At 36.9% G+C, this 13469-nt stretch overlaps 1 protein-coding gene, 1 long non-coding RNA gene and 1 other non-coding gene across 3 annotated transcripts; all 3 read left to right on the forward strand.

Moving 5' to 3' along the window:
• Positions 1 to 2037: 2037 nt before the first annotated feature.
• LOC120111690 (small ribosomal subunit protein uS3x-like) lies at positions 2038 to 9417 on the forward strand. Its single transcript, XM_039129504.2, has 6 exons — positions 2038 to 2193; positions 2296 to 2443; positions 2526 to 2697; positions 8186 to 8240; positions 8314 to 8445; positions 9038 to 9417. Exons 1-6 carry the CDS (start codon positions 2164 to 2166, stop codon positions 9209 to 9211), a joined length of 711 nt encoding a protein of 236 aa, XP_038985432.1. The 5' UTR covers positions 2038 to 2163; the 3' UTR covers positions 9212 to 9417.
• Positions 4810 to 5653, forward strand: LOC148703317 (uncharacterized). The gene is made up of 2 exons (XR_015986879.1): positions 4810 to 4924; positions 5419 to 5653. It is a non-coding gene; the product is annotated as an uncharacterized LOC148703317 (long non-coding RNA).
• Positions 5069 to 5174, forward strand: LOC120108336 (small nucleolar RNA snoR113). The gene has a single exon (XR_005509725.1). It is a non-coding gene; the product is annotated as a small nucleolar RNA snoR113 (small nucleolar RNA).
• Positions 9418 to 13469: the final 4052 nt, after the last annotated feature.

Consider the following 13469-nt stretch of genomic DNA (forward strand, 5'->3'; position numbering starts at 1 on the left):
AAGAATCTATATATTTATAATTGGATTATAAAAATTCAAAGGTTTGCTATAGCAAGACTTCTGCAATCGAATCATACTTATTTGATTTCTTTTAGCAATTTAGTCTGATGCAAAACCTCTCGGAGTATTGATGAAGGTCCAATTTCATCAATGTCCATACAATCCTCGAGAGCTAATGTTCAAAATATATTTCTATGGATATTTATCTTTTTTCAGTTAAGGTGGGGATTGCTATATCTAAAAGAACTATTCTATTTTTTTCCTCCTCAAGTTTGGCTATCAAAATACAAATCATGAATCCGTTTCCTATTCCTAGGGGATATTCATTCTTGAAAACCATCAGGAATGACTAATTGCTGTATTTGGATAAGTCCAAGTAATATCAAGGAAATTAAGCAAACCTTCCAGAACATACTATAATACATTAGTATTAACAACTACTAATATATAATGTGAACCGTTTTGAGGCTAACCGAGGATGGTCTTAAGCCTAAAGCCTCATCTTGGCCCTCCAAAATCAGAAATATAATACATTCAATTTTAATATATTTCTTCGTATCACAAATAAATATTTTTTCAGATGGTATTAACCCTTACCACTTGGCCAAAGGATAGGGTTTCTAGTTAGATTTAGCCCTCGAGGATGGGATGGTTATAGGCTACAAAAAAGAGTAGGGACTAGCCTCTTATAATCTCTCTCTATATATACTTATGTATTTTTTGTGCATCTTGTGCCTTAAAAAATCTATGCATGATCAAGTGGAAAAGAATACACTGGTCTAATCTCTCTAGGTTCTAATTTTTTTTTCCTCTCACATCATATTTAAACAAATAAAAAATAATATATCTTTAAAATAGAAAAAATACTTACTATTTTGTACTATATCCGACTCTCTTCTTACATGCTGCACTCTTGATTTACTCATATATAATGAGAAAAGATGGACGTTGGCTTCACATCCCCATCTTCCAAAATCTAATGAGATTGTTTAGCATTTTCCATTATATTTTCCTTTTCTATGTGCGCCCCGTTTCTAGAAACCACCTTTGCAGTACCTTATTTATGTATATTTTTTTCAGCTGGCTAGTTTTTAGTATTGTCACATGTTCAAACCAGTCTACAACCTCAGGTTGGTTACACCCTAATAGTTATCGATCCCTCACATACGTCAAACATATTCAAGTTTATTGGATGTATTCGTACTCATCAGATATCAGCTACCGTTCTAGCAAAAAAAAAAATATATGATCGAGTCTGCTGTTAAGAACCAAAGGTGATGTTCGAGTGAATCCAGAGCCAGCACATATGTGAGGCTTGTCTCGAGAATGGATTATATTCATTTTGAAAGAGATTTGGCTATAATAATTGAGTGAATCAGAGCCAACATAGGGCTAGCAATAGATATTCACTACTGCGAGACATCCATAGGTTGATGATAGATTGTAATTCCTTTCCAACTACTCATGTATATCGAGACTACTGAGTGAGTCATCCCATTTGTTGCCCAATACTTTGGTGGTATCCTCCGAAAGAGCTACAAGACTATCACATCCCCTCTACGTTTTTTTTTTCTAATATTTTTGAATGGCTATGGAGAGAGAGAGAGAGAAAGAGGAGAGAGAGAGAGAGGAGACCTCTGAAACATACTTTCTGTATCCAAACCCGCATATGCACTTGTACTAGCTACACTAAAGCGCTACGTATGTATGTCTAGTGGTAGAGATCACGATCACATTCATTCGACGTTCTAGTACAGTAGAAAGACTTTTTTTAGGCGAATTAGCTTCCGAGGTCGAGCAGTCTCAATTTCACTACTGGATTTGCGAATGAATGCTGGGCTGGGCCACCTCGAATGGCGTGAGCCGCATTTTAGCGGGCCGAGTTGCAGGGTACCAAGAGTCCGTTAATTCTAGGGTTACCCACTTACCACCTGAAAGCCTCCTAAAACCTGGAAAAATTAATCTCAACCCTCCAAGCTACCTCTAAGCTCTTCCAACCGTCCGATCCTCCCAAACACCGCCATCTTTTAAGAACCGTTATGCCGCTTGTCAAGGGAAAAAACCCTCAGCTTTCCCCATCGTCTCTTCCCCTTTTCCTTCTAGGGGTTTTGCCTCGCACCGGAGAAGAACGGCGGTCGATTTCGTCCCCTACATTCCCCAAAAATGGCGACCCAGATGAGCAAAAAGCGAAAGGTTTTCCTTCTCCCATCCAATCCCCCTCTTTCTTCCAATTTTTTTCCTCTACTTTTTTGGTCCCAAGTCACCGGTTTCCGTCGATCTTTCCCTTCCTTTTAGTTCGTCGCGGATGGTGTCTTCTTTGCGGAGTTGAACGAGGTCTTGACGAGGGAGCTTGCCGAGGATGGGTACTCCGGCGTTGAGGTTAGGGTTACGCCGATGCGGACCGAGATCATCATCCGGGCGACGCGGACCCAGAACGTTCTCGGTGATTCTCTCGAGATTTGGGGCTTTTTGATCGGACATTAGGGTTTTCTGGTGTGTTGATTGGTTTTTGTTGGTTGGTTCAGGTGAGAAGGGGAGGAGGATTAGGGAGCTGACGTCGGTGGTGCAGAAAAGATTCAACTTTCCGGAGAACAGCGTCGAGCTGTACGCCGAGAAGGTGAACAACAGGGGGCTCTGTGCCATCGCTCAGGCCGAGTCGCTCCGCTACAAGCTTCTTGGAGGCCTTGCAGTTCGGAGGTTTGGATTATCTATCCAGTGTGCAAATAAAAATCGGTTCTTTTTATACCCGTGCAATAAAATGTCTAGTACTTGGTTTTCTTTTTCTCGGATTTATTTTTGAAGTATTGCTGGGATGGGTCATCTTTACAGCAAATTGGTTCTTCGTACCATTTGTGGTGCTCTTCCGTGCATTCTATCTTTTGGGCAGTCATTAAACACGTATTGTTCTCTTGATTTATGTATTGAATGGAGATTTTATTGAAGCCACTGTTAGATTCTATACTGTTGAATTGGAAGAAGATTACTTTCATCTTCATTTTTCATTTCTTTTTTTTTTTGGCTTGACTTGCAGTTCTTGTCATCCGTGTTTTCATGTATTTCTTTTCGGTCGTGCAATGTAATCTTGTGTCTTGATATTATTCTGGTACCAAATACGTTTTGTTTGCTTGTGAAAAATAATGCATACAAGTCTTTTTGATATGTATGTGAGTCGATCTCTATCATGTGGCTTTTGCTAAGTGCGATACTGTAAACTCGTCTTAGATAAGTGCTTGTGGGTTAAAAGCTAATTTCAGCCGCATAATTTCGATTTTGAAATCAACCATGTTCCTTTAAGTTCTGTCCCTATTTTTTTACTTGGCATGCGATCCAAAGATTTGTAAAAGTTTGCAAGTTTGATTTCTTTTTTATTTTTGAAAATATACTGATTGTGCGAAAGTTTTGAGTCGTTTTGGGCTTGGAGACCCAGCAGTTGATTCAGATTTGTACAAGGTGCTTTCTCTTGTGAATCTGCTCTACACTATTTATGAGAAACTAGACTTGCAAAGCTGACCTCCGAGGTTATGTCTGGGATCATAATTGGTATCACATTTTGTTTCGTATTTGGCAAGTTCATGGTAGTCAATCTATAACCTTTTTTTAATTTTACAATGAAAAATCTGATTTCTTTTCTTTATTTTTGTAATTTCGAGATGGCTACTGATTTGTTTGTCAGTAACGGTTGGTTGCTCCATGTCAGGTCTGGTTAGTCATCATATAAACTGACCTTTCCTTGTATTGTGTGTGTCATTATTTATATTTTGCATGGCCATTACTTTCGCTTACTGGACCATTGTTAATTTTCTTTATTTCGTATTTACTTGTAAAGTACTATTTTTGGTGTAGTATTACACTTTGGGTTGTTGTCGGAGACCTTTGTCATCTATAAAGCAATTAGGTTACTCAATACCAACTTTGTGTCGGAAGATGACAATATTAACACCGCCATGTATGCAAATAGAGTTTTGAAAGCTTTCATGACATTAGTCTTTTCTGGCAACATGTTTATCCATCTTCCTCAAGGTTATTTCTTAAACATTTCACTGAGTTTCTTTTTTCATTCTGTACTTTTTTTTTGTATTTTTATTTTTTATGCCATTGCCGATTCTTATGGGTTGCATTATAGATTTTAGCCACTCAGCTTAGTGGTGATGTTCTTGAATTGTTACTCGTTTTTGTGGTATATTGTTGTTTCTCAAGTATTATATTCCTCTATGAAAACTTACATATGATTTTCTTTTAAATTTTTTTTGTAGATAGCTTTGCTTACTTGGATTTGTGATGTCCTTTTTGTTAAACTTATATTACAGCTTAATTAGTAAATTAGTCCCTAAGGTTTGGCCTCAAACTTATTTGAGTCCCTAACTTTTTAAAAGTTGCAATGTTACCTCTGACGTTATAAAAATGTTTCAGTTGAGCCATTACTATTATTTCGACATTGCTAACTCAAAGGACCTACACAGGTGGCATATATTTTATGACGTGGCAAGAAGACACCAATTACAAGGCCAAGATGTGGAGAAATTATTGGGTAGATTAGTTCTACCAACTTGGACTGTAGACCATCCAATCACAGTTTACCACATCACCAATTTGGAATAAAAAATTTCCTTCCACTCTTAGCCTATCCAGAGTTAACTCTAGTTTACTTTTACTTGGCAGCTGGAAAAAAAGAAATGAGAACCCTAAACCTAAATGTCCCCTCTCCTCGCCATCCTCTCCCATATCTTCGTCTCGTCGGCCTCCTCCTTCCTTGGAGCCAACCCCATCACCTGTCGTTGGCCTCTGGTTCCCCCCCCTCTGCGCCCTCTTCCACACCTCAGTCCTGTTGGCCTCCTCCAAGCCAACCCCACCACCAGCCGTCAAGAGAATTTTTAGGGTTTTGGGAGTGGCGCAAAGGGACTCCAATGCACAGGAGAGGATCCTGGTGCATCTTTTCTCTCTTCTTGATTTTGCTTTGAATTGATGCTTTTTTCATGTCTTCAATCCGTTGTTGGTAGCATCTTCTCATATTGATGGTTTCTGTGAGGTTTTAGGGATTCATAAAGATGGAGATTTCTTTTTCTTTTGCTGGCTATGATGACTAAAAGGCCGGGCTTACGTTTGCCCTAAAATATTCTTTATTTTAGTTGGTAGTAGAATGATGCGGCTTGTCATAAGGTACTTAGCTGAGCCAGCTTGTGGTATTTTCAAAACTGCCAAATTTCTGAACTTGAAGATGTTTTCTGGTTTTGAATTTAAAAGCAAATGGCAATGTGATTTCAAGAACTGATTTTGATTTTAATCATCAACGAGGGAGGCGGTAGCTAGTGGAATGATCTTCTAATGAATTTTAGCATTTAGCTTATAAGTTGATAAGGCTTTATGAGAGTTTAACATATCATGTACATTAATCCTATGTATGTGCATTATTGGTTGTAGGTGGTGGAGAGTGGATACTAAAATGGGATACCTGGACACTTGACTAAGCCAATATATAATTTGGCTGAAGTAGGAGCTGATATATGGATGGCATGAGGCTAAAGTTGAAATATTGTCATCAAGATGAAGGTTGGATTGTCATAGAGATGAGGAACCTTGACGAGGAGCCTAACCATGGTCACTAGTTATATATAAAAATAATATATATATATATATATATATATATATATATATATATATATAAACAAAAGTTATTTTTTCCCAGGGTGTGGGCCACAGAGGGGTGGTTGGTTGGTTTAGACTCCCAAGCTTAAACTCCTACAAGCCAAATGCAGCAGTAGAAGTTGATACAGATTCTTTTCCCTCGTACCATTTTTGCTATATTCGTTCAGCAGCATCTAGACTTTGTTTAAGATGTTTCATGTTTGACTGCGAAGACTTGAAGATTGTTGATTTAATAAAAGGCATATTAATTTTTTGAGTTCATGTCTTGTGATTCTTGCTTTGTTAAACTTCAAGACGAAGATGCTGTTGCTGGTAGAGAAAACATTAATATATACTATAATCTTGGATACGATATCGGATTTTGCTATGTATGGGGTGTTTGATATAATTATGTTGCATCCTTTCATAATACAACTTTTCTACCTTCTCTAGGACGAGCCAAAGGTTGATGGTGGGTGGTAAGGTTGGCTTCGAGGATGGAGGAGGCTGGCGAGATGGAGTTGGGGAGAGAGGACTATGGCGGGGCTTAGCCAAAGGTCGATGGCAGGTGGTGGGGTTGGCTCCGAGGAGGGAGGATGCTGATGAGATGAAGTTGTGGGAGAGGACGACGGCGAGGGCCGAGCCAGAGGTTGACAGCAGTCAGTGGGGTTGGCTCCAAGGAGGGAGGAGGCCAGTGAGACGGAGTTGTGGAGATGGAGGGGAGAGGGGACGATTAGGTTTAGGGTTCTTTTTTTTCTTCCTTTTTTTGGTCCTTCTTTCCATCCAGTTAACTCTGGATGGGCTGAGAGTGGAAGAAAATTTTTTTATTCCGAATTGATGATGTGGCAAGCTTTGATTGGATGGTCTATAGTCCAGGTTGGCAGAACTGTTCCACCCCATAATTTCTCCAAGATGTGACATAGAGAGAGAGAATTGGGAGGGAAAAATTGCCACATCAGCGGCTTGCTGGGACCTTAAAAACCCCAAATTCCCTAGGCTTCCGCCCAACAAGCTGTTAATAAGGCAATTTTTCTTTCCCCATTGTCTCTCTTTACCACATCTTGGCCATGTAATTGACATCTTCTTGCCACATCATAAAATACATGCCACCTGTGTAGTTCCATTTGAGTTAGCAACGTCGAAGTGACGGTAATGGCTCAATTAAAATGTTTTTATAACGTCAGGGATGACATTGCAACTTTTGAAAAGTTGGGGACTCAGATAAGTTTGAGGCCAAACATCAGGGACTAATTTAGTAATTAAGCCCTTATATTATTGTCATATAACATCTCTACCTCTGTTTTTGATGCTACATTCACCCTGCAGTCTTGTATGATTGGCTTAGTTTGGAGACAGGCAATGTAGATAATTTAGATGTTTCTGATGCAATTATTGTGTCTATTTTTTGTATTAGCTCCAATAACAGAAATTCCTAGATGGCTAATTATCATGGCTACTATTCTATCTTTTGATCTTACTAAATGAGCTAATTATTATTCTTCATATAGATGTCCTTAAGGCCTTGAACTTCTTTATCTGACTTAATTTTTTTTATTTTGTTTTGGCAAGTGAGTAGGCTGAGATCTTTAAGAATCTTAGTGCTATCCATTTGAGCACTTCTATTCTCCTTGTCCTCCTGAACAAAATGCTTTGGAGGCTTTGCTGAAGTGCATATTAGAGAACTATGGAGTTTGTCAGGCTTCTTGTATTTTCCTTGTGTGCTTGAAGTTTGGAATAAGCTCCAACATTTTTGACCTCCTTTTAATTCATTGTTCTGCTGATTGATAAGTTCTGATTTTTTTTTTTTGAATTTGGTATTTCTGATCATCTCTAAACATAGTTCATCTTCTCTATGTGAATTCTTTGTTCAGATACCATATTTTGTTTCTATAATCTGCCTTAACCTTTTATCCCCCAATGCTCATTTAAAATTTCTGTCATATAATATCTGAGAAGTGGAGCTTCCTTTTATCCAACTTAAAATTTAAGAGTTGGAGAGAATCTCCATGAGCTTGATTTTAGCATCGATTGCAGGGTTTATTACCTTTTTCCCTCATTTTTGATTGCATATGACTTCTAGTTGTAAAATTTGCATGTGAAATAATCTAGTAGTGAGTGTTTCGTAACGGGTTTAAGTGCCAATTAATTGTTTTTCCTCTCCAACGTTATTGGGCATCATCTTCTCTTATAACTTTTCCACAGCATATAATGTTCCTTAATGTTCCAGAGGTAGGTTAGATCTATGGTTTTATGCTGTCTCAATTTCCTTGGTCATATTTTCATCAAAATGTTGGATGACTAGTCTATTTGTCGTCTTCTTCTGTGATGGTTATTTCTTGTCACCATCTATGATATAAGAGAAATCAAATAAGCCTTTGACATTTTCTAAAAAAAAGTGAACTCTTTAATTCATTATAATAGATGCATGACCCACCTCAATTCTAAGTAGTAATGTTTATCCTTGCTTGTGGAGCTGCTTTGCTGGTCCAGTCATCCTTTTCTTGGATTTTCTTGTGATTTGAAATTCACTACTAGTCTGACTTGCCTATGATCTCTCTTTCAGGGCCTGTTATGGTGTCTTGAGGTTTGTCATGGAGAGTGGTGCCAAAGGTTGTGAGGTATTTTGTATCCCTTGCAAATGCTTCACTTTTATATGAAAATTTGTAGATTTGAATTCCATGCTTTTTGCAGGTAATTGTTAGCGGGAAGCTAAGGGCACAACGTGCTAAATCCATGAAGTTTAAGGATGGTTACATGATTTCTTCTGGTCAGCCGGTCAATGAGTATATCGACTCAGCAGTGAGGCATGTTCTTCTTAGACAGGTTAGCTTCTCACTTGCTGCCTTGCATTGATCATTTTATCCTCCAGATTTGCATCTGCTCATTATTCAGTAATATGTGTGGGGTCATTACCAAATTACCATTGGTACATACTGACATAGCTTCAAACCAATGAGGGTGACACCCAATATCTGTATCTTGGTGTTGGACTTTAAGATGGTTGTTTTGCCCATGTACTTCCATGTTGGATGCTAGACCTTAATGTCACTTATAATATCTTACATCTATTTGGGCTGTTAAAAAATACCGGATTTCTGTTATACGCATGTTATCCTTTTTGTATTGTATTTGGTTTTTACGTAATGAACTAAGAATTCCTTTCTCTCTTTCCTTTTCTTTCAAGACTACCTTATGGAGTTCAAAATTTGAGTACAGGTATTCATTCTGATCCAACATATTGCTTGCGGTCCACTGCATGTGTTGCCTGTCTGCGCTGTTGTGGCTCATAATAATGCCACTTCGGATGATCCTGTAGATTGTCTTTTGTTTCTTGCATAGCTCTGTCATTTGTCTGCTTCAGAATCCCAGTATGCTCATCAAGATAGACACTAACTGTTCTTGCTTTCCTTGTCAGGGTGTTCTCGGGATCAAGGTCAAGATCATGCTGGATTGGGATCCAAAGGGGAAGCAGGGACCTGCAACACCTCTGCCAGATTTGGTTACCATTCACACGCCAAAGGATGAGGAGGAGTACATCAGGCCACCACTAATGGTGGCCCCGGAGTTGGAGGTTCCAGTTGCAGTCTGATCCTTGCTTGGCCCCTTTTGTTCATTTGGCTGGGGGGTTGTTCTTGTCCACTTGTTGAGTTGATGCTCTTGAGAAGAGTTTTCAGAATCTTTTTTGGGTAGTTTTTCTAGTTTCCTTTGAAAGTATCATAGAGCATGTTATTAACTAAGAGCTTGTTTTGGGACAACAATTTTTCAATCTACTCTATGCTAGTTGTCACCGATGAATCTCATTGTGTTGTCATTTTTTGAAGTTCAACTCTATTCATGGTCGATTCTATTTGGTTTTAAACCATCAGAAAATAGTTTCAGGGCTAGTTTGGCATTGATGTTACTTTCATGTTTTTGTTTCTCCACAGATTAGTTAAATATGACATGGAGATTTATCAGCATTTGTTTAGACTTCTGTTCTTTTTGTTTATTATCATTCTTTCTGGAAAACAGAAAGTTCTATAGGTTTTGAAGAATTTCAAAAGAACATAGCGTTCTGTAGAGTTTGTCCATGTAACCGAGAGTATCCCATCACCTTTGAGATGGAGAGTGGTGAGCTTATCCCCTTAACGTGTTCATAACAATGCATCATGTAAGGGAAAAAAAGGAAAAATCGTGGACCTAAAACTTTGTATAGCTTATTCAAACCAATTTGCATCCAAAAAATAGTTTGCATTTCAGGCCACATTGATACGTATTTACAATCATAATGAAACCTATTTACAACCATAATGATGCATGCTTTTTTTTTTTGGTTGAAAACGGCAATTCATATAGCTCTAGCTTGAGTATATCCAGCCAAATCCAAAGAAAGTAAAAAGTACAAAAAGGTGGAAATGTCGGCAACAGATATCCAAAGGAACCTTCTGGAGTGCCGGACAACATAGGAGGTGAGTCAGTTAGCTGCTCTGTTCGCTTCTTGGTACGCATGTGCTGTCTGAAAATAAACTATCTTTTGAACAAAACTCCGGATCTCCAGGATGAGCGGGTGACTGTCATCGTACTTATCCGCACTCCGGATCCAATCGATCACCGTAGAAAAGTCCCCCTCGAGATACACCCGCTCGACGTCGAGGACCTTCCTCGCAAAGGATAAGCCCTCCCAAGCAGCCTGCAGCTTTGCTCCGACAATGGTGAGCCCTGGCATGTGTCGGGCCCAGCAGCTATAAAAAAAACTTGCAGTACATATATTCAAGAAAATTGTGCGATCAAATGGTGAATTCGTACGAAGAAAGATGAATTCTGCAAGCCCTATCAAGTGTGGCATTGCATTGATAATATAATTAGTTAGGGTGACTTGGCAGGCGTGGGAGAGGAACCAACTCAAGTTTCTTTTTAAACCTTTGAATAAGAAAATCATTGGCAGGCGTGGAGAGCCTCTTACCAGCAACAGTTATGGCCAAGATCTCCAACCACAATGTGGAAAAAAAAAAAAAGAAGCAAGCCATGTACAAAGAACTCCACAGATGAATGTATGAAATTAATTGAAGCAACTCAATACAAAGACCGAGAACAATCAACTTGTAGTTATGTTGCCAAATACAACAGTAGAAAAGTATTTTATAGGCTTTATGGAGACTTCTAGTATATATATTCATATTAATTGCATCTAATTAAGACTGCATAGGAAAATGAGCATACATTATAGGAAGATGTAAAGATAGATAAGTACATGGATATATTAATGATCCTTGTATGAATTTAAATTAATATGTATCTAGACCAAGGTTTGCCGGTGCCACGCTAGTACAATGTCGGTACATACGAAATTTTTTTGGCATGCCGAGTATCGGTATACTACCCATATTAGGTACCAGTATCGAACCGGTCTGGTATGCTCCGTACCATCTAGTTTAGGCCAGTACGACATACCATAATCCAGCCTATTCCAAAACATCAACTTTACTAATTTCAACAAATAATTAGAAGACCAAGTATCCCACTGCAATCCTAATGATGAGCCTTTTCCATCTGGAGTCCATCCAAGAAGGGGAGTACATGCAAGATTTGTCATTGTTAATCCTCTGATTAGTAGCTATGGAACATTTCTATTTCGAAAATATTAACAAGTGTGATCTTGGTAAACAGAAGAAGGTCTTCTACATGAAGCAAATGAAACTGCTGATCTTGGCCATGTTGAAAAAGATTATCATGGATAAGCCATTGCTGACCTTGTAATTTAGCTTAGCCAATGGACTTTGAGAGCACAATATGAAAATGGAAGGGGAAAGTGAAAGCCTCTATCTAATCCCCTAATACTATTGAACTACGCCGGAGGGCTCCAACACTAAGTGAGGGACAAAAAGGAAGCTGAGGAAAATAAGATTTTATATGCCTTTTCCATGTCAAATTTAATCATAATGATGATTTGGTAAGATTTCTATCAGTAACAAAGGCAGCTTGATCAGGTCCAATAAGAAATGCAGCACCAGCTTTTAAAGGAGGGATAAGGAGCTTGGCTAGGAGCTTATAACGAAGTCTCTGACCTTAGGGATTAGAGCCATAGTTTTAAATAACGACATTATAACTATTATAATGGCCATTGTAATGGTTTCGGCCAATCCAATTATTTTATGGAGATTAATAACATAGGAAAATATAACAACCGTTACTTTACACTGATTCTATTATTTCTTATTGCAATGGGTTGTTATAACGCTAATAATGCCCCCTTTTCTCCTCATACTCTCTTTTCAATAAAATAATATTTATTTCAAATTTCAAAATTTTTCTTCAAAAATTCATCCAAAAGTGATTGTACAGTCTAAAAATTTATTTTATCTAATAAAAAAAAAGAAGGAAAAGAGAACACTCTTACTACTAGTTATTTTTTATTATGAGGCTATTAAAACAACCATTATTTCATCAATTATTTTAATATTAAGAATCTTGAAATTGTCCTTCAGGATAAATAAGTTAAAACTATAACAATGTCTGCGGGGGCTATTATAAGCTAATAACGCTTTATTTCAGCCTATGATAACAGACACATAAGGAACCCCAAAACTTTGAATAATCAGAGAAAAAGAAGATTTCTTCAACCCGCTCAACTTAAAACTCTCAGTAGATAATTAGAAGAAGATAGAAGAATTTTAAAAATAGAGCTTTTAAGTTCTTTTTTCTTTCATTAATCCTTCACACCTCTTAAACTGTGGTACATAGCCCCTATTTATAATACTAGTGAAATCCTCCTTTCACAATTTGGATTAATTTTCTCTCCTAGTTTGAATAGAATTAGGTATCCTAAAATAAATATGATTAATAAAAATATTTTAAAAAAACTAAAATTTAAAAATATTATAAAAAAATAAAATTCTTGAGGAGGTAAATTTCGACTTTTACATCTACTATGCCTTCTATCATCCCTCCCGATCTTCTCGGATAGATACCTACATCAGGTCAATGTTTTACCCGAAAGAAAAACATTCGGTATGATCAGCCTATTTTGGGGCTTAAATGATTTCAGTCCAATTCAACAAGGTTGGCCCAAAGTTGTAAATCTTAAAAATATATACAATTTTTTAAAAAAAAGATCATCTCAATCGGGCATTGTATGATCAAATTATTATCTCCTAAAGTTTGACCTACGACTTGGCTTTCTGATGCGGCGGATTTTGCTTCTGAACCTTGTCTAACTCCACTCGTAGTGATTAAAGTAGTCTACATCGAGTTCGAGGATCCTTCTGAATAATTGAAGCAAAAACCCAATGTTATAAGATTGAAAATTTGTCTTAAAATTTGGTAATATTATAGGTCTTATATATATATATATATATATATATATATATATATATATATATATATATATATATATATATATATATATATATGATATAAACCGATGCTTATATGCATATTATTTTTGATTAGTAACTATATAATAAATTAATAATTTTTTAATAATATATTTTTTTTGAATATCTGAATACATATTTGATATAGATATTTTTGTTGCATGTGTCCCTCAACTCATCCTACTTTTGTAACAATGCGCGCCTGTTATACTTTTTGATTGACATGCTAAAATTATTCTAAGTGCAAAATGATACTATTATCTTTTTTATTAATATTTTGTTTAAAAAATTTATTTAACTTATATTATAAAGAATTATATTTTTGTATAATTTTTAAGTCAATATAAAAGACAGTAAACTAACTATTCTGCGTTTAAAATGATTGTTTGTTAATGTCATCAATCAGAGAAAGAAAAAAAAAATTCTAATCGGAGAGGTTTTGCTGCCAAAATATAATGAACAGAGAGATATTTACAAAAAATAGTAATTTTCGGA

Source organism: Phoenix dactylifera, chromosome 5 (assembly GCF_051530095.1).
Source record: "Phoenix dactylifera cultivar Ajwa chromosome 5, Ajwa_hap1_PhDact_Kaust_v1.1, whole genome shotgun sequence".
NCBI classification, from domain to species: domain Eukaryota; kingdom Viridiplantae; phylum Streptophyta; class Magnoliopsida; order Arecales; family Arecaceae; genus Phoenix; species Phoenix dactylifera.